We start from the raw sequence: 26,443 nt of genomic DNA on the forward strand, positions 1-26,443 counted from the left end.
TCTGCACAACAGAAATTAAGGTTTAGCAACAATCTTGGGAAGCTTGCCAGAAATTGAAAGCTCCAAAACTTGGATTCGATAGGGCTGAAGCTGTTTTCAATCAAATTCAAGTGCAGAAACCAGCAAATCAATGAATTGGGGGCATTTTCCATCTCCATCAGAGCAAGTGAAGGCCAATTGACTGCCCGAATCAAGGGGCAAATCAGATTGAAGACTTGCTGGTCATTTTGGACAGCAAGGAGAGTTGGAATACCAAAAGGGATTGGGATAATCCCATTGTATATCAACTTCTTCTTCAATTAAGCTAAAGAAATACCAAAAGGAGCGCCAGTTTTGGGGCCAACAGGGTGTCCATTGTCCAAGATTAAAGTAGTAAATCGACATTTTCAGTTTATGTAAATTTTATGCTTGCTGTAATTAGTGCTAAATCAGGTTATTTACCACCCTATCAAAGGAGGAAGGCTGGTTTCAAAGGTCTACTCATCCTCCCCCTAGTACCCTATGTAGGTCTTGTCTCACAAGGCTTCACCCTATCTGAGCAAGTGTCTTGTAAAGCCTTATACATTCCATGAGAGGATCCTCATGGGGAGTTTATGAGTCTTTAGGACCAGTGTGGTTCACTGTTGCAGCCTGTCTGCCTCTATCATCTCCTCTTGGAACAAACTCTATGGAAACTCCTCTTTGCTAACTTTGTTGTGTCATGTAAGGGGAGGATTCTCAAACTCTAGTTAGTTATATATGATTCCTCCTGGAATGCATCCTCTCCCTCCCAAAGAACAATCATTTTCCCTACCAATTGGGTGGCAAGGACCCCAAAAGTTAGCACCTCGACTAAGTCCTATTGGATATATGCAATGGCTAGACTTGGGGCTCTCAGCCAAAGAGGCTCATATGAAGGCTAGAGCCACATGTGTACCTATAATGCACTAGGGGTCTAACGTCCCTGCCAAGTCTAGAAGCAAAGATAAAGACTTGGCAAATGTGTGTGCTAGTAATGCATTGGTGGTCTAGCTCCCCTACAGAGGCTGGAACCACGTGTACCAATAACACATTGGGGGTCACGCTCCTCTAAATATGAGGGTTATAACACCACAGGCTCCAATGATACTCATAGTAGGGTGACTAGAAGCAGTTGGCTAAGGGCCTTTTTCTACAACCTGCTCTGCTGCCTCTCATGTGGCAAGTTTGAGATCTCACACTACTCTCCTTTGGCCCTCTATCTGCCTCTACCTCTACTTAGGGCCTCCCTATCCATCCTATTCATGCTCTCTCTGCCTTTGGTGCTACCTCCTACTCTGTCTAGCGTTATGCCGCCTTTGGCACTCCCAATCCTCCTATAGGGCTGAGATCTGCCACCTCCCTCATCCTAGAAAGAAATTTGTCATTGTGGTGTCCTAGGACAGTCTACAGCAAGATGCCCAATCATCCTCCACACAAAGCACTGCTCAGGAAGTACGGAGTAGGAGATTGGTTGTAGCAAGAAACCTCCATGAATAGGTGGAATGCTAATTGTCCAAGGAAGGATGTGAATAGAACCAAAAGCAACAATGACCCTAATTCATGGGTATGGAGGAGGGCCCTGTAAGACCATGTTAGCAAAAGTCTATCTCTATGGATAAGATGGCCAAATGCGCTGCCAATCTTGGACAAGGAGGGATTGGAGCACTCATCAAGAGCAAGGAACAAAATGGTGATGGCAGTGCCATCTCCTAGAGAGGTCCCTGGCCAAGGTGGTGCTGCCTAGGTAGGAAGTTGGTAGGAGGAGACAAGCACGGTGGCAAACCACAACAGGTGTTGGCATGTGCAGGGGTTCAAGTTAGGTCATTAGGAGTCTAGTCAGGTGCTGGCTTGAGGGTAGAATAAATCCTCAACTACTGCTCTATGCATAACTATCTCATGAGACTTTAGCACTGTCTGACCAGTCATCTATGAAAGCCTCACATATTTCATGAGAGGATCATCACTGGGAGCATCTAAGTCTCTAAGCCCAGTATGGCTCCATGCTCACCTTTTCTGTCTCCCAGTTGAACTCTAAGGCATGACTTTCCAAGGATACCACTCGTGTAACCCTAGCTAGGGTACTTGTAGCTGCCTGGATGGAGTCCTTCAAAGTGTGAAATAGTGGATGATCTTCAACCAGCGAATAGGCCTGCATGTGGGGCTGCATTGGAGATCCCCTGGTGAAGGCAAAATACCTGCTTTTGTCTCAAAAGACTCACTTGTTTCATTGGTTTGCTCAAGCTGGTAACACAAAGTACACGAGTGTCTAGGATTGCTCAGGATGCCAAGGGGGGGAACAGAAAATCAAGGAGGAAGAGGAGAAGCCTTGGAAGATGAGCTGGAGAAGGGCTGCAAAGGTGAGGGGAAGGCTGCAATTGCAAGAGGCGGCAGGAAAAAGAGGAAAAAGAGGTGAAAGATGCTGTGAAACACCAGATGCAGGAAATACAGGTGGTGCAAGACCAGGAGATGAAAGCAAGGCTGAGGAGGGGAAGCCCAGGGTGAAGACAGGCTGAGAGAGACTGCTCTGGCTAAGAAAGAGGTGGCAAGGGGCTGGGAAAGGTGACAGAAGCTGCAGGAAGGAGGCAAAAGGGTGGGGAACACCATGAAGAGGCTGGGGGCAGTGTCAGTGGCTGGGTGTGGGTGCACAGTGGCTGCAAGCCAGGCAGGACAACACACTGGTGGAGACAGGGTGAAGAAGGGCCCAGCTGATGGAGGAAGCCATGGAATCAGGCTGGTGGCCCAGCAGTTTGGAGTGCAGCTCACAGCAAGTTGACACTTCATTATCAAGAATCCAACTAGCATTAATGATGGATAACAACGCCCATGAATAATGTAAGACAACATCAACCTCTTCCTGGGCTCTAGCTTGGAAACCCAAACATTGACACTTGAACTTTGATATAAAATCAAAGCTACAACAATGCTCTGTGAAAGAACCTCCAAGGAGCAAGCAAATGCACACATTTCACTTACTCTTGACAGATTAGAAATTCATACATATTAAGAATCTTAAAGATGAACGATTTCAAGAATTATTCTTTTGCTGCCAACAAGCATGGAAAGCATGATGCTGACAATTACAGTCAATTAAAGCTCCATCCGAGCTAACAATTTATAGAAATCTCTTGAATTCCAGCCACCTAACTAGTTAACCAGCCAATAATTTCCAACTCTTTCAAAGATTTTGTTGTTTTGCCCTTATCCCTATAATCTTATGGATAGATATTCAGTCTATTAATGGCATGCCTCCATTCTCATCCCTTTAGAAAATTTTGGTATCATCCTTGCTCCTTGGAGGCAATACACTCAGTTCTTTGCTTGGATAAGGTTCTGGATACTTTGGACCATTTGGAAATCTCACAATCAAGTGGTCTTTGACAGTACTACTCTTGCATCTTTTATTTTCTTCAAAATATATGTGCAGCAATCCATTATGAATGTTATAGACTGTGGACATTGATCACGATCAACAGTCTCTCTTTTTCCGATGTTTCTAACTTTGGCTGCATTCTATACCGAACACAATCATATTGTACATTGATATAATCAAATATACTGGTTGCGCCATTTCACGAGTGGTATTGAACTTTTTTAGTTTGCACTTACTTAAAATGTTCAGCCACTTTGTACACTGACAGTTGATAGTTTTCGACAAAAATAAATGTGCATGTGTGTATGTTATTGGCAGCATCACGGTCTATGACACATTTTTGTGCTGCTGACCTGACTCATAGAATCAACCCTTGTAAACTAGCTTAACAGTAGGTCAGTTTCACCCATTCAAAAGAAACAGCCTGGGGGCATGTTTATATGTCTTTCACTTTAAAAAAGCAAATCGTTGTGGATATGACTTAAGATAGTAATATGCTTTAAGAACCAAAAAACTGTCAAAAAGGATTTCAAGCCTTACGTTGCATGTAAAACATCACAAGCATGTCGAAAATTGTGGTAAGGGACATTCGCACGATATTGACCCATTATCTTCCGTGCACATGCAAAGAATAAAATTCACAATTCATTACTGTTTTTGATATGCTCAAAACAAGTTCTCACTTGTGTTTTCAAGTGACAGTTATAAGCATACTAACTAGCTATTTGTGACAATACGTTTTATAACTCTCTCAAAAACAAACCAAGAAAAGGATTCCTCCCTCTGCCCCAAAAAAAAAAGGCCTGGTTCCCTTTCCCTCTCTTGCTCATATAGTGACATTTGAAAAGAATGAAACGTTTTGTAACTCTCTCAAAAACAATCAAAGAAAAGAATCTGTGCCTCCCTGCCCCTTTCCCTTTTCCTCTCTTGCTCAGATAGTAGTATTTGAATAGAACCAAATGTAACAGTGACATTTTAGTGTGTCTTTAAACCACTCATAGAGACCGAAAATGAAAGTCATTAAGACATTTTTCAGAACTTCAGAGAATACAGTTCATGAAGGAAGCAAAGTTGGATGTGAATGGGCTATCTGCATCCATGGGCAGACACAACAATCCCCACACAGAACCAATATGTCCATCCATACCAAGAGCTGAATTGAATATAAAAGCATTTCATGTCCTGAGGATATGCCAAAGGCCAATCCAACACAAAAACTTAAAGGGATGGGGATGTTTTGGAGATGCAAGACCCAAGAATAGATAGATGGGCATTGATGAGTGATGAAAATCCAAAGGCAAGAAATAAAAGCCCACACATGCCTAGTCACTGGACAAGAAATAAAAAACTGACAAGGAATCACATCAAATGTGGTGAAAAAAACACATTTACCATGGAGATCTCATGACATCACAACATATCACTAGGGGGAAGACCACCTTTTAGAGCATTGCCCTGGTAGGAAATCTTTGATTTCACAATTGAAGCAATCTGTCCCACCACTTGGCTTTTCTATCCCAGCATGACTAGAATCTTTTGCCTTTTCAATTAAACCCATCTCTTATCCTCCATCATTGTGTGATGTATTTCAGTGTTAGAGCATTTTATGAAGTCCTTTAAATGGAACAAAAGCCCAATCCAACTATGGAAATGAATCCTCTAATCCTAGCAATGGAGGATGTTGCTCAATCCTTTCCAGCATAGAGTTTCATGTGAGTTTGTGCCTTTTGAATATTCACTTTGCATTGCTGAAGTAGGGACTCTGAGGGTTGATCTTATCATTGAATAAGACTGTAGGGAGGGGGAACCTTATACCCATATAGGGCCTCAAAAGGAAAAACTCCAATGCTAGAGTGGGTGGAGTTATTATAGGCAAACTTGGCCAAGTCGAGTCATGTATGCCAACTGTGTTGTACATCATGGCAAAAGTGTTGCAAATATGTCTCAAGCCATTTGTTTACTCTTTCAATTTGGCCATCAGTCTCAAGGTGGTATGCAGAGGATGGGGCGAGCTTAATACGCATAGATATGAAAACCATCTGCCAAAAGTTGCTCATAAACTTAGTGTCCCAATCATGTACTATTTCTTGTGGTAAGCCATGCAACTTGAAGACATATTCCATAAACTGAGTGGCCACCTGAGAGGCAGTGTATTGGGTCTTAGTGAGGATAAAGTGGGCAACTTTGGTGAGGCGATCAACTACCACATATATACTATTCCAACCTTTCTTGGTCACGAGGAGGCCAGTGATGAAGTCCATTGTGATATGAGTCAATTTCCCTTCAGGAATAGGGAAGGGCTGCAAGAGGCCAATGGGCCTGAGTGTACTGTCCTTGTTCTGTTGGCATGGGACACATTTGGTCACAAAGTCCTTGACATCCCTCCATAGTCCTTTCCAATAAAAGCTCTTGGCAATCTTGTCTTATGTTTTGAAAACACCCAAATGACCAGCCGTGGGACAAGAATGCATCTCTTCCATGAACTTGTGTGTGAAGGGGAAAGTGTGTGGGATGACAATCTTGCCATGGGACCAAAAGTTCATGCTTGAGTTGATATTAAGAGTTTTCAGCCATGAACCCATGCTGTAATTTTTGGAAGATGTGGTTGAAGTTATCTTCTGGCAAATAAGCTTCTTGAAGCTCTTCAATCCAATCACTGTGCAACTCTGAGATAGAGGATACTCTGCATGCCCACATCTGAGAGAGTGAATCAGCCATTATATTATCTTTGCCCCCCGAGTGTGAGAAATGTCAAAGTCATAGTTTTGTAATGTTGCCACCCATCGCCTTTGCTTAGGAGTCAAAGTGAACTCAATCAAGAAGTACTGGAGGACTCGGTGGTCACTTTTTACTTGGAAGTGGCTGCCATACAAATAGTGGTGCCATTTGATAGCATGAAAGATGGCTAACATCTCCTAGTCATACACATTGATCTGCATCCCCTTATCATCAAGCTCTCAAATGCAATCACACCACGCTCTTGCAGCAATATTGCACCAATACCCTTGCCGCTGGCATCACAATGAATGGTAAACATCTTAGAGAAGTCAAGGCAGACAAGGATGGGGGTAAAAGTAAGCATTTCCTTCAACTACTTGAAACTATGATCTCAGCAGTGGCATCCCAAAAGAATGATTCCTTTTTTAATCGATCAGTCAAAGGTACTTCAATGGTGGCATAGTGCTTAATGAAGCGTCTGTAGAATGAAGAGAGACCAAGGAAGCCACACAATGAAGTGGTGGTGGATGGAGTGGGCTAGGCCCTAACACATTGCACCTTCTTCGAGTCAGCTTGTATACCATTTTTGCTCACAATGTGTCCCAAGTACTCCACAGATGTCTACATGAAAATACATTTGCTCTCCTTCGCAAAGAGTCGATGCTCTCGCAATATGTCGAACACCCTTTTGACATGTGCCAAGTGCTCCTCTTGTGACTTGTAAATGAGAATGTTGTTAAAGAAAACGAGCACAAACTTGATGGTAGTCGAGTGGGATGTCAGATCAAGTATCTGGGATGGGACAACCGCCTAGGTCAAAAGAATACCCATCCTCCGAGTCATAGAACTGCTCGTGATCCACATCCTCAACATACTCCACATGGTCAGGGGGTGGGTCATCCTCATCAATCTTCCATGACATACATGCTACGAACCTTGACCTTAGTTGTCTTGTAAGGGCACTTGGAGTCATAGTTGGCAGTGTACTTATCCCCACATTTAAAGCATAGGTCTTTTTCCTTCTATTCCTTAACAACATCCGATAAAATGAAACATTGGCCACTGGAGCCATGGAAAGGTGATGCAGTGGACTATTTATTTTCAGCATACTTACTCTCAGCATTAGAGCCAAATATTGTCCCAAAAGTGCACGATTTTCTTTCAACATGGAAGGTGGTGTAAGTGGGTATTTTGGGGCTGTTATTAGACATAGAAGTGCCTCGGAAACCACCTCCATATAGGGCTGATCTTGCAGGGGTACAGGGCTGTCCAGAACCTTGCAGAAAATGTTCATTCTTACGGTACTTCCTTACATATCTCTCAGCCAATTCAATTGCTTCAAATAGTGTGGTAGGCTTTTGGGCCATGACATCTACTAATAGGCTCAGTTCCAACCCATAGATATACTTATGCAATTTAGCATCATCGCTAATGCTCTCCACATACATGGTTGTTGATTTAGAGATCTCATTATCCACATGAAACAAAGTGTTCTAGCAATTGTACCAGAGCGAGGGAAACACCAATGACTCTGTGTACTCACGTACAATGAGATTATGTTGGTCAAGAGTGTACCATTGTCTTGCCAACCGCTCTTTTTTCACAGGGGACATAAATACTCGAACAATATGCATTTTAAAATCTTCCCAATCAATGAACTGATGATTCTCTCGATTGATATAGCGCTACCATGTGTGGGCAAATCCTTCCAAGTGGAGAGAAGCAAATATAATTTTCTGATCATCAGTGTGGGGGTAGATATTGAAGTAGGACTCCAACTTGGACGTCCATTCCTCCAAGTCTGATGGTGAGGGAGATTGCCCGTTGTACTTAGTAAGAATAATATTGTCATGTAGATCATGAGGGCCTTGTTGCCCATGAAACCCTTGCTATCCATACATCCCATGATGTCCATACATACCTTGCTGTCCATACATACCATGTGGTTCATTTATCCCATGCTGCCCATTATAGCCATGCTGCCCATGATTGCCATGCTGGCCATTAGTACCCTACTGTCCATGATAGGGCTGATTCATATAGGTTGCATGGGAGCTCCTAGGGAGAGTGGGAAGCTTCTACCAAGGGCGGGAGAGGGCCTCTGTGGGGTGTTGGCTACATAGTTGATGGGGGAGCTCAACAGGGGCTCGTCATGCGCATGAGAGGGTTCACCAACCTCATAGGTAGAAGAGGGAATTCCCTTAGCTCCAAGGATGCCCTATGGACCATGCAATGGCTCTTGCGGTGCTTCTCTTGGAATGAAGTTGTAGCTAGCTAAGTAACAAGATTGGTGAGCTACTCCAAGGTTTGTTGAGTTCTCGAGTTTGAGAGAGCCATTTTCTCAATTGCTTCATCAAACTTGAACATCATTTGGCGGTGGTTGGTGACCATGCCATTATGCCGGTTCATGTGACGAAGCTCATGCTAACATGAGGTGTGGTTGAGCAGGCTATAGGGATCCATATCGGGCATTTCCTCCTACTTATCACCATAGTAATCTTGTGCCGAGCTTGGTCCATCATTCATGGAGGTCCTAGAGGCTGGAGTCCCTAATCTCCCTCTAGAGTTCTTCATAGACCTTACTTTTGCCTTTCTAGCCAGCTATCTGGATGCAGTCCACAGGACCTGCAATCAGTAAACGGGGTATAAATTGGTGAGATTTTTTATTCAGATCGGAAAGGAAAAAGCCCTCTTTGAGATGAGCTATTAACCTTTGTGACAGAAAATAATCAGAATATTCTGCAATGGGATTTCTGTGTCTATCTTGAAGTGGTCTGCACCCTGTCCACAGTGACCCTAGTGTATAAAAATGGGCATAACTTTCAGACAGTAGCTCCGATTGGGGAGATTTTTTATTCAAACCGGAGGAGACAAAGCCCTCTTCGAGACGAGCTATAGGGCTTGCTCCCAGGTGCAATACAGAATTTTATGTAATTGGGTCTTTATGACTGTCCTGCTTGACTGTGACCAAAAACATTGTCTATCCCTTAATGCATAAGTACTATATGAATGATTCGTATATTGAGAGGCCCGACCAACAACATAAATAACATCCTAAGCATACTGATCACTATCCCAAGCATAATTGCATGTCCATCTGCTCTGTCATCATTGCATTAGTGAAGTTTACTGCCATACATCTCTTCTGACTGCATGCACTTCAAGTGTCATACATGGGTACCATCAGCACGGAAAGGGTATCCAAGGGGAATCATTGCATCAGGAGAGGTGGTGGCCATGGGAGAGTACCTGCACCTACATACAAATATCAAGCTTTAGATCACCAAGAGGTGAGCAAAGTTTCCCCCCAAGTCGAGTTGTGCATCCCTTCAGGGTCTTAAGTAGTAAGGGAAGGTCACCTCTCTTTTGTCTTACCACCTCGCCTAGCATCGGCCTTTTTCCTCAATCGGAGTATACCTGGCAGACATTTTTATGAAGCAATCAGCATCAGATGCATTGGAAAGGAAACATTGCGTCATTTCATGAGATACAAGGATGAACAAAAGCTTGGATAGGGATTATCTTGGCAGTCCAATGACTCACTGGCTGCTACTTACCCATTTACAAAGGTCTATGACTCACTTGAGATTTATCCAAGGCACACAAGATAAAGAGGGGTTAAGGTCGGCAGTTACAAATGATTCAGGATTAGTTATGATGCATTAAGAGGCAAATGGGGTATTGACTTTCAGTAGACACATGCATACAAAGAGGGATTGAACTAATAAAGCCTATGCTACAATCTTTAATCTCTCCAACAAAAGGATTAAGCTCAGCAAGTGGATAAGTATGAGAGATTATGATCAGATTAACATACCTCTTTAGTGTTTGGGAAAGATCGTTAAAGCATAGCCCATCATGATGCCCATTTGCTCCATCAAGCAAGCCCGGTTGGTTGAAGCACTCCAATGGATGAAGACTTTTTAGCATTCGAAAGCTTCCACTAATGATGAGGGCTCCTTGTTCCCGAGGTTGAACTTCAAAGATGGAAAGCTTCAAATGCAGCTTTCATGGCTGCCCACAAAACTCTTTGCATGCTAAGCTGCATGTCCTCAATCTGGGTAAAAGAAGCAAAAGAGGGGGCTAAAGGAGCTTGTGGGGGCTGAGCTCTCAAAGACAGGAGGGATTGGGCTGAGCTTCAATGGTCTAAGATAGCTTCAAGTGAAGAATCCATGGCTTCCCAAACTGTCTAGCTACTATCCATCTTACAAGTTTGTTCCAGGGCCAAGAGTTCCAAGAGGGGGGAGAGCGGAGTGCTGAACAAGTGCCCTAGAGTGGCAAGAGTGCCAAAGAGTAGTAGGAGGGGGAGCAGGAGAGCTAGAGCAGGTAGAGGTAGACACCGCAAAATGTGCCGAAAATTGCAGGGGCTGCCCTACAGGCCTTCTAGGGCAGCAACCCCCCACTCCACTGCTTGATCTCAAGCTGGTGGGGTCAGGAACAAGATTCTAGGGCTGGATGAAGGTTTAGAGCAGCCTCAAACAAGTTCTGGGTGATTTTTGTGGCTGGCAGACATGGCAGCTTTGCAAGAGGAGAGAGAAGGAGGGTTGAGACAAAAAGTAACTGGGGTTTTTTCCCTCTTCTAACTCTTGGGTCTCTAAACTTGGCCTAGAACCCCTAAACTTTGCATGAAAAGAAGTGACAACCTGCTAGTTTAGCCATTTTACCTCCACATATGTCTGAATTTCCAGCCATAGCTCCTGCTTGCTTCAAAAAGCTGAGACTAACCGTAGTCCTTCTTGCTGTACCTCTACCTGTAACCTAAGGGTTTTGGGATTTGAAAAGGGAGAAAGGGGAAAGAAGAAAAGGACCAAAGCCTGATGCTCTGATACCACTTGTAATGAATGAAGCTAAGGGGAGTGAGGAGAAAGAACTGAAGTGAGAGAAAGAGAGCAAGAGGAAGAGAAAGAAAGACTAGAAGAGGAGAGAAAGAAAGAAAGAAAGAAATAAAGAAATATCTATTAAAGTCTCTAAAAGGCCAGAGTGGCCTATGAGACCATAACCAATACAACTGGTATCATTATCTCTCATCAAATAAGAAGAGATAAAATTTATGTGTAAGTTTACATGGTATATTGGAATGAGAAGTATGGAAACTGGAAAAGTTGGAAAAAAACTAAGTTTAAAAAGATCAAGAGTGTAGGGTATCTCTCCCTCAGTCTATGGAATCCACCAAGACTTTGCAAGCTACCTCCAACTGAGTCACCGCACCAATCTGCCTCTGTAACAAGCAATCGTGATGCGAATGTGACGCATATAGGCACGCCTATGTTGCCGAGTAGATACTCTAGGGCACCGTGCTCTGCGTAGCGTTGTAGCTCTGTCAACTGTGATGCCTCCGAATGCTGTATCTTGGCAACACCTATTAGTAGGAGATGTAGTGTACCCCGGTAGTCGCGGCTGGGGGGTCAACTACGCTGAAACAGTTTGTAACTACTCTCTAGAGGGGTGGATGATACTGGGGTCACCTCCTATCCTGTAACAATAATGCTCTGCGTCGTTGGAGCTCCAGCAAGAAAAGGCCCAAACATCTTTGGTCCTCATAGTCCATCACCCATCTTAGTGGTCGAAAGCCCTCCTTAAAGAGGCAATGATAGCGGCCTCGAATATCATAGTATACAGTATATCTACAAATGTATTGCTCCTCCGTCTCCGGCTTCCATCCACAAAGCTGGCACATCCTCTCATTGGCTACAATATGGCTCCATCGACCTATCTCGATTATCAGTTGATGCAATGAGGTGTGGATCTTACCAATAGCAACTCGAAGTCCATGGGAAAGTTGAGCATCAATGTATCTAGGCCTCACTATGAAACCCTCATGAGAAAGCTGCAAGAAGTGACATTGGTATTGTGTTGTTTTCGTCCCTAATGGGAAAGGGGCCTTGGACCAAGTCCTTTCTGTCTCCACTTTAGTGATATCTGCTCTGATCACACTATTCAGCTCTACACGACTGAGGCTCAAAGTAGGGCAGTCGAGGCTATAATCAAACGGTGGTAGTCTATCTGTACTCATGCCATGTAAATTCAGCCATGTGCTCATATGTGCATACCAAAATTGTCTATCTCCCTCTGCTACAAGTTGTCTTAAAGACTCCAGCGCTAGTCTAGGATATCGGTCTTTAGGGAGTTGCCATATCCTCTAGAGGAAAGTAATTGCTTGGAATAATGCTTCAACTACCATGGGTGTAGCACCTAATTCTGCCCGGATGATCTCCTGTGGTACTGAGGCTTTTGCCCTTATCATACATGCTATCATCATGACCAGCGGTCTTTCCATGTGTTCCCAGCCATCATAATGTTGTGCTTCCAGTCCATCACAGTCCATAAGTGGCATCCGTCTAGTATGATACAGGCTTGGGCCCCAAATGGCTGCCCCATAGAGTAGTGTGGGCATAACTAAAGTATCAAAAAGCCACAATTTGGTACGAGGCTCTTGAAACTGTATGTGCGCACACTGCCGCTCTAGAGTACCCAAAGCTGCATATGCCCATGCAAGCCTAGCCTCTAAAGTCTCCTTCCATGAAAACTATGGCCCCTTGAAAGTGACACCGAGGTATACATATTATCTAACCATTTCCATAGGCTGGCCATCATTCATAAAGTGGTGCTCTAAGCATGTCACCCAAGCTGCTGAGGTGTTAAAGACCATGATTTTAGTCTTTCCAAGATTAGCCTTGAGACCTTTATCTTCACAGAACACATGCAATGCATCCAAATGCCGTTGTAGTCCCTCTAGTGAATTTGAGATAAGCACCATATCATCAGCATATAACAAAATTGGTATCAGTTCCCTAGCCAAGCTAGCTCCCATACCACCCCGTCTCTGCATGTAATCGGAAATCTCCTCAATGTACAATCCAAACAGCAAAGGAGAGAGGGGACAGCCTTGCTTTACGCCCACCGTACTAGAGACTGAGTCTATTGTACCTCCAGGCACTCGTACTCTCCCTGTCACAGTTTCATACAATGCATAAAAACACCATTGCATATCCTCTGCGACCCCAATGGCTCGCAACCTTTGCATGAGTCTTGCATGTGGCACAGTATCAAAGGCTTTGTAGAGGTCCACAAAACAACAGTAGATTCTTTGCCTCCGTGATCGTCCCTCCTCAATCAAGGCCCTTAGCATGAATATATGGTCTAGCGTATTGTATCCGTGGCGGAAACCAGCTTGTCCTGTACGTATTTTCTTTGTTTCAGCCCACCAACTCAACTCATGCTCCACAATAGAGGCATATATCTTTGTTAGCATATGGCCAATCATAATAGTGCGATAGTTGTTAGCGATCAATGGATCTCCACTCTTAAAAATCGGCACTATTGTGTGGTCACACCAACTTACTAGAAACCCCTCACATACAGCTCTATTGAAGAGATTCGCCAAGATAGGGGCCACTGCATAACATGCATGTGCAAAATACTCTACCACAAGGCCATCTTGATCATGTGCTCTCCCATTTTTCAACCTCCAAATGGCATATCTCACCATCTTTTCCGTAAAGAAACCGCACTGTGTTGGCCTAGAGTTTGATGGACAAGGTATCTGCTCTTGTGATGGAACATCGTATAGTGCCCTAGCATGCTCATGCCAAACCATAGGTGGTGTCAACTGAATTGGGGATTGTCTCCCGTGAAATTTCCTCCATGCCGTCCTGCTGTCTCTACTCAAAAAGAGTTGATACATCTCTGACTCTAGTTTGGCTAAATAATCTCTCTTCTTTTTTCGCACAAGACAACAAAAAACATTCCGTGCCTGCTTATGTGTGCATGTCCCTAGTGTAATATCCCTCTGTAAGCGGATCCTAGTCTGTCTGCACTCATCATCATACCAAGCATTTTGAGGGACAGTACAATTGCATATTGCACTAGGGCCCATCTTACCTGGAAATGCCTCTGAAGTTGCAGTATGTAAAATCTTCACTAGAGATCTAGTGGGATCTTCCAATGGTTCATGTTGGTCTAGCTGACTTAAGCCCTCTCGTACTGCATCACTATAGATATGCGACATTTACTCTAGAAATTCATAATGCGGGAATGTGTGTGACTGTGTGCGTGTTTCTTGTCTCTGACTACATGCTAGAGTAAATTTTAGGATCGCATGGTCGGCCACTATATTGATCGGCTTATCAGATCTCTTAAAATCCTTAATTTCTAGAATTAACACTGGCGAGCCCATTACATAGTCCACCACACTAGCCCCTTTTTTGCTATTCCAACAAGTGAAAACCACTCCCGGCCATCTTAATAGGCCATTGAATATAGCCAGTCCGTGAGCACTTCCCAAAGCTAGCAAATGGGATCCATATCCTGTCACCTCCTTATCTTGAGATTTCCTAGCAAGCCCTAATTCATCCAATGCCAATTCCTTAAACGTTTCATGTTCAGTATCATAAAAGGCAGACTGCTCACTTCCTGTTCGAGCATTAAAGTCTTCCACTAGTAGTATGTCCCCAATACTAGCATATCTCATAATATCTTCATGTAGTACTTAAAATGGTGATCCCTCCCCAATAGCAAATGTTGAAGAGGCAGGTGGGAAGTAGCATACTGCAACATATAGATCCCTCGAGTGCCCTATCCTTAGCCTTACCCACATGTATCCAGCATGCACATCTAGTGACACCACATGAATCATGTCTTGGAGGCTCTCACGATAAAGAATAGCCACCCCTCTTGACCCCCTGGTTCCTCCTGGTCCATGGGGTTGAGGTCTGTATACGCTCTCCCATTTGTATCCCACAACATTCGGTAATCTAGAATTTGTACACTGATGTGTCTCTATATACATAGCCATATCTATCCCACAAAAAGTGTCCTCAAAATAACCTGCATCGAGTCTCGTTGAACCATTACAATTCCAAAGGGACACCTTTAATGTCTCGTAGGCCTTGTATTGTCATTGTGACCTCCGTTCTGCTATGATTACTCTGCCATCTCTATACACAATATACTTGCCTTCTTTACGTGCCTCCAGCACTTTTGGCATGCAAGCCCTTCTGTGCTCTAACTGTGCGGGTGTGAGATCCGCATCGAGATAAATCTTTTCACCCTTCCAAGCCTTTCTTTTTTATAAGAAGACCCTTTTGCTATCCATGTCCCCAAATTTCAGCATGAGGATCCGACCTCTTTGGTCATTTGGATCACCTAAGATGGAGTTGGGATGTCAAGGTAGGATTGTTCCTAGAGGGACAATTCCTAAACATGCAAGTTACCTCATTGGGGTGGATGTGGCACCCAAGAATGTGTTGGACTAGATATCTAGTCATATAAGAGATAAACTTTATCAGAAATCACAAGGCCAGCTATTGCACGTTCTTCTCAAAGTGGTGCAAAGCATTATGAATAGTATGTTTTCCTTCTTCCTACCATTGTAACTTGGACTATAGAAATCTTTGGATGAATTCATGTTTTTTTACATGATTTGTGCTATGGATGAAACATGAAATTATTTTGGTCAGACTTGGCTGTCCTAAGAGCACGTCACTACTTGAAAGTGTAGAAGTATGGCTTCTCTGGATTGCTACCTTTAGTAGATAATTTTTCTGTAGATGGTGAGCTTGTTAGTTTGATTCTTAACAGTGGAGAAAAATTATTATGGTCAATCTTCGGCCAGTGACTCTTTTGTGCTCCTCAAGGCTGAGTTGGAAAATATCAATAGAAAAATGGCAATATGGGGATTGTTTGGGTTGGCCTATGGCCTTTAAAGCAATGCCCAAAAGTACAATTTCTCAATTATATATATAGACTTGTTAATGATGTGGATGAGGAGGGTGTTGTGATTTCTTGTGGCACCATTACCGAATAGTTGGGTATCCCATTGGCATGGATGTAGCATTTGAAACCGTGCGATTGGATGTCCTCCCGCATCTAAGGTAGATTTATGTATTGGAAATGACATCATTGGCTTTGAATGTTCATCTGAAACCATGCGATTGGATGTCCTCCTGCATCTAAGGTAGATTTATGTATTGGAAATGACATTGTTGGCTTTGTATGTTCATCTCAAAATAGGAAAGGTAGCTTTTTTCATTTGCTTCCTTGGAAAAAAAAGCTCTTGAATGAGTTAGTACAACCTACTCGATTACTACTATGGAAGAAATAGGAAAATCATCTAGATCATAATTTGGATCTCCTAGTAGCATGTCACTACACTTGAGCTCACGTGTAACGAGCGAGAAACATAGAAACTAGGGGTTAGACATCTAGTCACACTGACCGGGGTATGTAAGGTGTAAGAGTCCCAAATTAGGGCAACTAATGATTATCAAGAACGTACTCTTCACCTCATCTTCAGCTTCCACGGCTTCCTCTTTCTTTCTTCCCTCTTTTCAGTCTTTCTCTCTTTAACAAGGTAAGGGACGCTTGGAAAGCAGATATGGATGCATTGAAATATGATACAAATGCACGCATAGCAGCCAAGGACATGGAGATTGCTGAACTCAAAAGGCAGTTAGAGTCATGTAAGAATGAATTAGTGACATACAAGTCAATGATGGATGCACTAGAATTAAAGAAAGAGGTGGAAATTTTAAAAAAAGACATGCACACATGGGTGAATGTGGTAGAGGGAGCTCAAAAGAAAGTAGAAAATGTTCAGCAAACAGTGAACGAAAATGCACAATGGATCAAGGTAGTTAGAAGAAACAAAGAGGTTCCTCAGAACAAAGTAGAAATGATAAATGCAACACTAGAGGAGGAAGCAAAGAGGAAACTACATCCATTGCATGCACGTGTGGTGGGGTGGGCTAAAAAAGGAAACCCCCAAGAGGACACTAAAACACTGTGCTAAAATGGGTGCAGACGAGACATGCAAATAAAGCAAGGCCAACTTCTTGTCAGAAGACATCACATCAAGCTCCATACCTCCTAACATCCAAGCTCAAACTGTTAAAAAATGTATATCCTTATTACTAACATATCATGCATACGATAATCTAGCATGAGGTTGAGCCAAAAAAGTTTTTGTGCTAGGCAGTTTAAGCCTAGGCAAAATCCCACATGTATGAGCATATCCATATATATTTAAAAAAGGGTGTGTGGATCAATAGCAAGTTTAAAAAAATAGTGGGCAACCTTGTCACACATCTACCCAATGCCTAAGACATTGAAAGGTTTCTATGAATGATGCATTGAGCAGTTGCATTGACATACAGCCAAATTTTACCAGTTTATGATCAAAGCTCAAGTTCGTCCTGATCTAAGATATAAAATCTCACTGGACTGTATCAAATGCTTTTGGTACATCTACTTGCATAATTAACAAATCTCGTATATTTTGCATTCTCCAATAGCAATAACTCATAGTCACAAGTGATCAGGGATGGGAAAGTGAGAGTGTGTGACAGAAGAGATCACAACCTTGGGAGAGAGAGAGACAAGAAAGACTGCAGAGAATTAAGGAATGGGACTGAACTGATCTGAAAATGAATGCTGGATAAAAGGCTGGTTTCCCCCTCCAAAGACGTAAGAATCCAGCATGAATTTGCAAGGGATGAGAACCCTAGTCAACTAGTCCCATCCAGATCATAAGCATACGTAAGCACACAAGCTATGACCTGTAGCCAAGTGCTCAATATTTGTCAACAAACACAATCATAGGAAGACCATGCTTCCATGGAGATCAATGTCATGAAACACAGACATAAGACACATCTTCCAATGATATAAAATGCACTAAAACAGATAGTAAGAACCAAGTCTTCCACTGAAGAAGATTATTTGCCAAGAAGTCAGCGACCTAGGATTGCAATATGATTGCTAATTCCTTTGGACAGATCATAGAACTGTCCACAGAGAGCTAATAACTCCTGGTTCTCAATGTGGAGCTGTCACAACTCCATGAGAACCATGGTTCGTCGGGGCCATACAAAAGGTTATCTTGTTCACAAAAGTGAACCCAAATGCACACATGGCTTTCAAAACAAAAGCCCTTCGATGTAGCCCAAAGAAGTATTGGCTTTCCAAGACCAAAGCTTAGTGTATGCCAAATGTCTTGAATATGGTGCTTTGTTTTCAAAATTAAAACAGATATCCTCATTAATGGGTGTATACACTTTCCCTTGCCATAATTTTCTGCTATCTTTCTCTCCATAACCATCATCCAGAACACCGTTGCTTTCCCGTCTACTTGTTCCATCTCGGGCTCATTGCCATATCCCACCAAAGCAAGAATGTATATGACCCTTCAGGAGAAAGAAATCTGTGAAGATCATCATGAACAAGAGAGTATCAACCTCTGAGATGCCACTAAGGGTAGCGACAACCTGACAAGTTCTTAGTGGCAGCAACAACCAAACAAGTTGCACCCTTATAGCAGCATGTAGCAAAATTGAGCTTTGGATCTTACGACCACGAAGGTTCAACAATCTTAATGAACTTTTCTTTTTAAAATTAGTCGAGTACAAATGCTAGCCCTCTTGAAGCAGTTAGGGGATCATCATCCAAGATGATATGACCAAGATTCAACACCTCCATGCAAGGGAATTCACTAGAGAGCGTTGGATCAACCCAAAAGGTAGAACTGTGACTTGAGAGTATCCATACCTGAGAGGTCTCAGGACATTTTAAAAAGTTACATGTAGTAGAGAGCATCCATTTAGCTCTTGGCCTTTTCAGGATTGAGACAAATGTGTGAAGTCACTGGCAAGATATAGATGGGTTAGACAAGGCTGCAACAAGACAACAATCTAATTGTTATAGCTATCTCATCAGTTTCCCTCAAGGCCAAGCACATAAAGCTATGCAGGCACTTAACCAACAATGGTAATGGAGGGTATAATGCCCTCTACTGTTGGCAGTCATGTTATTCCATGTCTCTATCTATATCAATCTCCTAGTGTGAGCCTCAATCCGAGTCAAATGAGAACATTTGGAGCTCAGCAGCAGTCAAGTCCATCAGTCTCTTCATCCTTGGCATGTCAGATGGATGCAACATTTTATGCAATAATCTTCCATCTATGAGAATGTACATGGACAATTAAATTAGTGCATAGAAGTACATATAGTAAAGCACTCGAATGGCCACACATATGCACCAAAACTCATATGCAATGTGTACTTACATTAGTATGTTGCACATGAATGTCAGCATGCTTGTGACGTTGTACATATCCAAATGCATACTTAATCGATGCCTTAACAAGACTAAAAGCTTGAACAATCTTAGTGTTACTTGCCTAAAGACCAATCTACAGGAAAATTGAGTTTTGCATGGCAGATTTGAAAAGGTTGGATCCCTAAAAGCTTAATTAAAAGGGGAGAACATTAACTCATTAAATCTAGGTTTAGCTATCTAACAATATGTCATCGAGTAATTGACAGACCTGATCGGTCCATACAGAATTTTATATGAAAATTATAGATTTTGCACAAATTACATTTTATGTATAACTTGTTGATTATATCCATCACATTTCAAGAAAATTATTCACACGCTCACGTCCTTGTAGAAGTTCTAAAGCTTACCGATGTAACAAAGCAAATAAATTTACTTGCATCCAATGGGATAACATCAAACATTCCCATATCCTTGAACATTCTCTCCACCATCTGTAGTTTGACAATAAAAACTTCAATTTAAAATTTCTTGAAAGTTGTCAACTAGCATCTTTTCTCAAAACCTCCACAACTGTGAAGGTCCACACACCATGTGTGTGTGTGTGTGTGTGTGTGTGTGTGGGTGGGTGGGTGGGTGGGTGCGTGCACGCGCACATGTGCATGTGTGTGTCCATGTGCGCATGTGCATCTATGCACACATACGCATGCATGCACATGCGTGTATATGTATAAGTTTTTACGTGTATGTATATGTTATGTGTGTACGTATGCATACAGATATGTAAATACATAAATATATCAATCAAAATATATATATATATATGTTTCAACATATTTGGTTTTTCCCAAAGATGTTAGTATTGATGATGCTAAGTCTAAAGTTTCAGCACTCAATAATAAGCTGAAAGAAATTGGAAATGAATTTCAAGATTGCTTTTCTAACCTTTTTACCTAGGGAATTTAGTTTTCCATATGTCAATCAAAAGAAAAATGCAAAACACGTATGAAAGTACGATTCAAACCCTTGATCTGAATTGTATGGATCCTAATCTTTAATGCATTTTAACAAATTCTGAGAAAACACAATAACATTAACTAATAAGCATCTCCAAAACAACTCTCGAACAATAGATACCATTGCCTCAAATGATAAGCATCTAACTTCGAGCCCCTAGTGGAATGTTTTTTCACTTTTCCCAAAAATATTTGCCCCAAAATCATGTCAAGTCTGAAGCCTCCATATCATACTCCAAGTTTACCAATGTTTGCAAATGTCTCATTCAAATTTCAAACGCATTTAGAAACAACTATGCTAGGGAATTGGCACATGAAAGACCAAAGGATCATCCCATCATCCTAGTACCTAGCAGTACACCTCCAAACAAGCCACCCTATAAAGTGAGCACTACCCCATGACAAGAAATAATGAGTCGTTATCTACAATGGGCTGACTTTGTGGTGCAACAGATCATTAGAGTTTGCATTACTTTCTCACACTGTCTAAATTATCAAAACAGCATATGCATTGGACAAATTTCTTATCCATGTTTCATTTTCAAATACTGCATGTGGAGGATAGGAAAAAAAGAGTGGCAAAGGCTTTATCAAGGAAATCTCAGGTTTCAGTAGTCTCTATTGCATAATGGATGAGATGAAGGCACAACAGACTCAAGATGAGGATTTTGCCAGAGCGTATGGTCAATCATCTCATTATCAGCGAAATGAGCATTGTACTCTAGGGGAGAGATTTCTTGATGCGGGGTCACCTCAATGTCACAAAGCAATTCAGGCCAAATGCTATGATTGAAAGACTTGCAGCACCATATGCAAGGGAGGTGTAGATGCTACACTTGAAGCACTTGACAGGCTGCTGTAGATGCATTTATACATACATACACTATCTTCCTAGGACACCTACAAGAAAGGACGGACTCGGGATAATTATTTGCACATTCAGTAAGCAATCACACTTCATTCAAATGACAAAGAAGATTAAAATAGATCAAATGTCAAAGAAGCTACGCATGAGATATTATGAGGCTTTTCAAGTGATTGAGAAGATCGATATTGTGGCATACAGGTGAAAGTTACCTGATATTGTAGGATCCATAATGCATTTCATGTGAGTCTTTTGAGATCCTTTTAAGGTGATGTGCTAGAGGATATGCTTGATAAAGCTCAACCTGAGTTTGAGGAACTAGATGAGACTTTGGTACCGGAACAGAATTTGGCATATAAGGAATAAAGATAAGAGGTAAAGTATCCCATCGCTAGTAAGGTGAAGCTTCAGAATTGTTCATGATTAAGCAGTCCCTACAAGACTACCGGTCCCAATTGGTGGACAATAAGGTTCCAATAATCCTATGTCTACTTTGAGCAGCTCCCTCAAAATGTGCTGATGGGAGATTACTATGCTTGTCCTTTCATTCCCTTCTTTCCAACATTTAAATCAGTCTATGCCTTACTACAAAAAGTCAACACGGCTATGCATTTCTTGAGATTGTGAATTACTTGAAATGATATCCAACTACAGATTGATTTAAGTTTAAAGGCTAGCAAAACGTAGTGAAAGATCCACCTTTGGCAGATCTTCTTTTCGAATATCAAATATGTCAAACGACCATGATTTGAGGCCTTTAAGTGTTTCATGGAGGTCTTTGCTGCTGGTATTGATGTGTTTCAAATTGGCCTCCTCTTCCTGACAAATGTTCAAAAGAGAGTGCAGTGTGAGTTTCTGCAACAAGACTGGCCCGACATAGCAGGATTGGGGAAAGTCCATACGACCGGAAATGGAAGTTAATCTGGTCAGGAACGAGAAGAAGAAACCTCTATTAAGGCGCTGTGTCTCGGTTTGTTGAGGTAAGACTTGCGGTTTTTCTCGGAATCCATGGCGGACGAAGGTAGCGGGACCGGAAATGCAGATGAAGTCGCGAGCTTGTAAACAATCTCTTTCTTCTATGGCCAAAACACAAGCCTTTCTGAGGGTGGCAGCCTCCCCCTTCCTTTTCTTTCTTTTATGTCAATTAACTGTTCTCCAACAGCTATACGGGCTCCTTCACATCTCGTATGGTATCACCTTAGGATGGCCTTCTCAGTTGGCCTGAAACCCTTAGAGATCGATCAGCCTTTTTCCAAAATCTATGTTTATCGGATATCTACATCTACGTATATTGCATGTTACCAGTCTAGATTTATTACATGGCTTTCCTAATATGATTTTGCAAGAAGCTAACCAGCAAAAGAGGTAGCACCCTTCTCTCTTTCTATCAAGGCAGTGATGGGATCACCATGTTTTGTGGATGATGAAGGGCTCCACACATATCATGTGGCGCCCTAGCGCACCCACCACGTGGTGATCCCCCAACTTTCTCTTAATAATAGTAAGAAATCTTGTGAATAATAAAATATTTTTTCAATATTTTGAAGTTCACAATATTCTCAATCTTCAAAGTTTCAATTCCCTCCCTTAATATTAACATATTACACACACACACACACATGTATGTATGTGTGTGTGTGTGTGTGTGATAAAACATGTTATCTAATAAATGTGTCATAAAACATTGTTGAGTAACCTTTTTTTATAATAAAAATAAGATTTCGTTATTTAAACGTGTTATCATATATCATACATATTTTACACTATACTTAATCTTGATTTATATGAAATCTATCACAATATCGTTTATATTGCTCATAAAATAAAATGATCTTTCACACTTCAAAGCTCAATCGTCTCAATCTTTGAAGTTTCGATCCTCTCTCTCTCCTCAACATGTGACACATATAAAGTGCAAAAACATTTTGTTTATAGCAATATCCAAATACCTTAGAGTTTACCAAGTAGTTCATTTAAAGGTAAATATGCCTTTAAACAAACAAGCTACACATGAGATAGGCAACTACCTATCAATATGCTAACGTGCAAATGAAAACCTTGCTTTTATGTGAAGACACACCTCCCTTTATACATAGGACTAAGCCCACATTGACTTCCTTAGGTGTATTTACTATATTTCTTACCCTTTTATTCCATTTTTTGGGCACAATATATTCCCTACTGATAAGTTCACCATACACTTTTTTGTTGGGCCCATGATGAATTTCACCAATCAATAAAGAAGAAGAGTAGAATTGTTTTGGTAGGTGCCATGTATAAAGACTAGTGTATTCAAGCTCACATGCCATATTAACCTTTAAAATTTGTCGACTACCCAATGTGTAAGGGGTACTGGATGAGATGATTGTTTGCCTCTAAATATATGCAACCAAAAAATGGGTACCCATTTGAGTTCCCATTGCAGTGTGTAATGAGTAAGCTCATTGATTGCCCATCGCAATGTATAACCCACTTGAGTGGCCAATGCAGTGTGCTTCAAGTTTTTTGGTTTCTTTCTATAAGGTCATTAATTATGATATACTATCTTGCCAAATTCTTACAACTAATATGTTGTTATTCATCCTTTTCTTGATAATCCCTACATCCTTGGTTTGGGTGATTTATGCCCAGTCTTTTTCACTATCACTTGGTTACCTTACTTATACTACCCCTTCAATCAACTAGCCATTGATGGTGTTTGTGATCGTGCCCATGTTTGTTCACCTTCATTGCTCATCTCATCAAGTTGTCTTTTCATTTTGTTCCATGTTAATCTTATTTGTTTAGTATGAGACTGTGTGTGTGTGTGTGTGTGTGTGTATGTTATCTATTTGGGATAGCTACTAGTTTCCATAATTGTAGCAACAACTTATGTTATATTACTAAACACATCAATGAGCCAAAGGATTATGACGTTTTGGACTAAAAAATGAAATGCTTACTAACTACAGAAGGAACTCTTCCCATTCACTTCTATTGACGAGTTGCTAGCCAATTGTTAACCATAAATGGAACTTCTCTAATCATTAGTATAGCCTCTAAATACTCCATGTGCATCCTATTTGAGATGACCATGTTTTTAAACCTATATCGATAACTACTCATATGTTTCTTCTAATGTCCTTCCTGTTACCTTTGTACATGTTGTGATGCCTCTTACACTTCTATTCTCATTATCTCCTTTCTTGGTGCCATGAAATACTATTGTAAAACTAGCCACAAAATGTCTATATCTATATGGTTTCTTTTGTCTTACCCAACATTATTTGTTGCATCTTCAAGGCTTCTATTGATTATCATCAAGATGACACTTGAAGACTTGAAGACTTGAAGATCCCCTTGAGCACTATGAAAAAATTGTGAGTAAGGTTTATTTGCTATTACAACAACTTCTATGGATCAAATTATCCTCTTCTCCCTCAATCTAGTTGTATCAAGTATAGTCTTGTCTTCCTAACTATGGATCAAATTATCCTCTTCTCCCTCAATCTACTTGTATCAAGTATAGTGTTGTCTTCCTATCTATGGTTACTAAACCACTCTACCATCTCTCCATGCTTGGTACTCTCTCATTTTTTATTTTTACCTCTAATCATGAATTGCATATTCTTTATTATGTTATTATAGGCGTAACATGCCCTTCCCACATAAAGTTGGAAAATTAATTTCCAACACCCTCAATTAGTCCTTTTCACCTTGATTCAGCTTCCAACTTATCATAAGTAGCTTTTCTCTTGCTATGGTATGTGTAATATTAAGGTGGTCTTCAAAAGATCCAACTCTTGGGTGTGCATTGAACTCAATGGATGGAAGGATAATGGTATAAATTCACTATTGCTGATGATGACGATTGTGGGTTATTGAAGTTGATGATTTCCACGCTCTACCTTGAATTTATATTCTCAGATAATATGCTCTCCCTAAGAGTGTGCCTAGGTGGATGTTAGAGTTTACTCAAGCTCAATCATTGGACTTGATGGAATGCATATTATTTCAAGCACTTCACCCAATTTGATGTGTTGATTTGACAATGGCTATCTCTCACCTAGGTGATGCATCTCTCACACTCATTGATCTATCTATTGTTCTCCCAAACCACATGTAAGCAAGAACAAACGAATCAACAAGGGTGTAATGAACTCACCACCTTACCTTTTCCTCGACACCACGAAGAAAAAGCTCGATGGCAGCTCCATGATCCATGCGGTGGTACCTCGATCCACCTCCTCTACTCCATACCGTGATGAAATCCATAAGCACTTGTTTGCAAGAGGAAGCATGAAGAAGAAGAGAAGCAACCCAACCTCTCCTCCAAACCACATCTTACCCAGAGAAAGGGAAGAAGGGTAACACACATGGCAAGGAAGAAGTGTCACCACTGAAGTCCCATCACTCTCTCCCTCACTATCATGCTATCACTCTCAAGATGAGGCACAAGAAAATAGACTAGAAGTAAGAAGGAGAAGCCTACTCCCAAGTTTGCATACCACAAGAATAAACCTTATCCCTTCACTTTCTAGCTTTTATAGAGTTTGGGCTTCCACTCAAGTTGGGTGCCCATCTTTCCTATTTAGCTCTAAGTTAGTATTTCTTGATTCATGCATGCATATTTAAATTACATCAACCATCATGAAAGTGAATGAAAGCTAGTGCCCACACCCTTGTAAGCCTTACTTCCCAACAAAAAATATTACAACTTGCATCATAGGAACTATGCCTAGCTCAAAATAATATTAGAATCAATTGTATGATTGTGATATTGACAAAAAACTATTGCATGCCTTGTGACTTTTACTTGATTTGTACTTCTCTTTGCTTTTTCTACCTTTGCCCACCTTTCCCAATTAGCTCATTGCTTGATAACTATACCATCTAGGCTAGAATGGCTTGTTAAGAAGGTATGTTTGTGAGCATGGAATGCATGAAATTTTGGATAAGGCACGCGTGGGAATTGTGGAAGGTCATTTTGACAGAGACTCTACTGTTTGCAAGATCTTATACTCTCAATTATGGTGGTTCCATCCTCTTTTTGATGCTACTGGATTCGTAAAACATTACGATGAGTGCCAATGCATAAATTACCAATAAGAAAAGATAAAATGGAGCTTATAACAATGATAGCACTACAAACTTTTAAAAAGCAAGGAATCAACTTTGTTAGGCCTAAAAGTCCTGCAACTTAATAGTCATAGGCTAGGTACATATTTAATCAATGAGGTGATTGCACACTTATTGTTCATGTTTATGGTCATTCAAAAACAGGCAAGCAAAAGCGACGATTATAAGATTATAAGAGCTTGCAAACACTAGAGTCACTCAACATATTATAAGATTATAAAGCAATAGCTACTCAAAACAACAACACTAGGATGGCAACAAAATTCTTATGAGAGTAGGTGATCTCTCGATTTGGTTGCCCT

General features: G+C 41.3%; 1 protein-coding gene across 1 annotated transcript in view; it reads right to left on the minus strand.

The window, feature by feature from the left end:
• Positions 1-22,357, minus strand: part of LOC148025418 (uncharacterized) — a 217,863-nt gene extending 195,506 nt beyond the window's left edge. Inside the window, exons 1-4 of the mRNA XM_087692546.1 lie at positions 21,971-22,357; positions 21,723-21,842; positions 19,553-19,636; positions 3,911-3,981 (exon numbers count right to left, since the gene is read on the minus strand). Coding sequence (XP_087548672.1) covers positions 3,911-3,981; positions 19,553-19,636; positions 21,723-21,842; positions 21,971-22,033 — 338 coding nt within the window. The 5' untranslated portion in view covers positions 22,034-22,357. The remainder of the gene's footprint in view (positions 1-3,910; positions 3,982-19,552; positions 19,637-21,722; positions 21,843-21,970) is intronic.
• Positions 22,358-26,443: the final 4,086 nt, after the last annotated feature.

This window comes from Lygodium microphyllum, chromosome 14 (genome assembly GCF_053477565.2).
Source record: "Lygodium microphyllum isolate KBCC chromosome 14, Lygodium_microphyllum_v1.1.10, whole genome shotgun sequence".
NCBI classification, from domain to species: domain Eukaryota; kingdom Viridiplantae; phylum Streptophyta; class Polypodiopsida; order Schizaeales; family Lygodiaceae; genus Lygodium; species Lygodium microphyllum.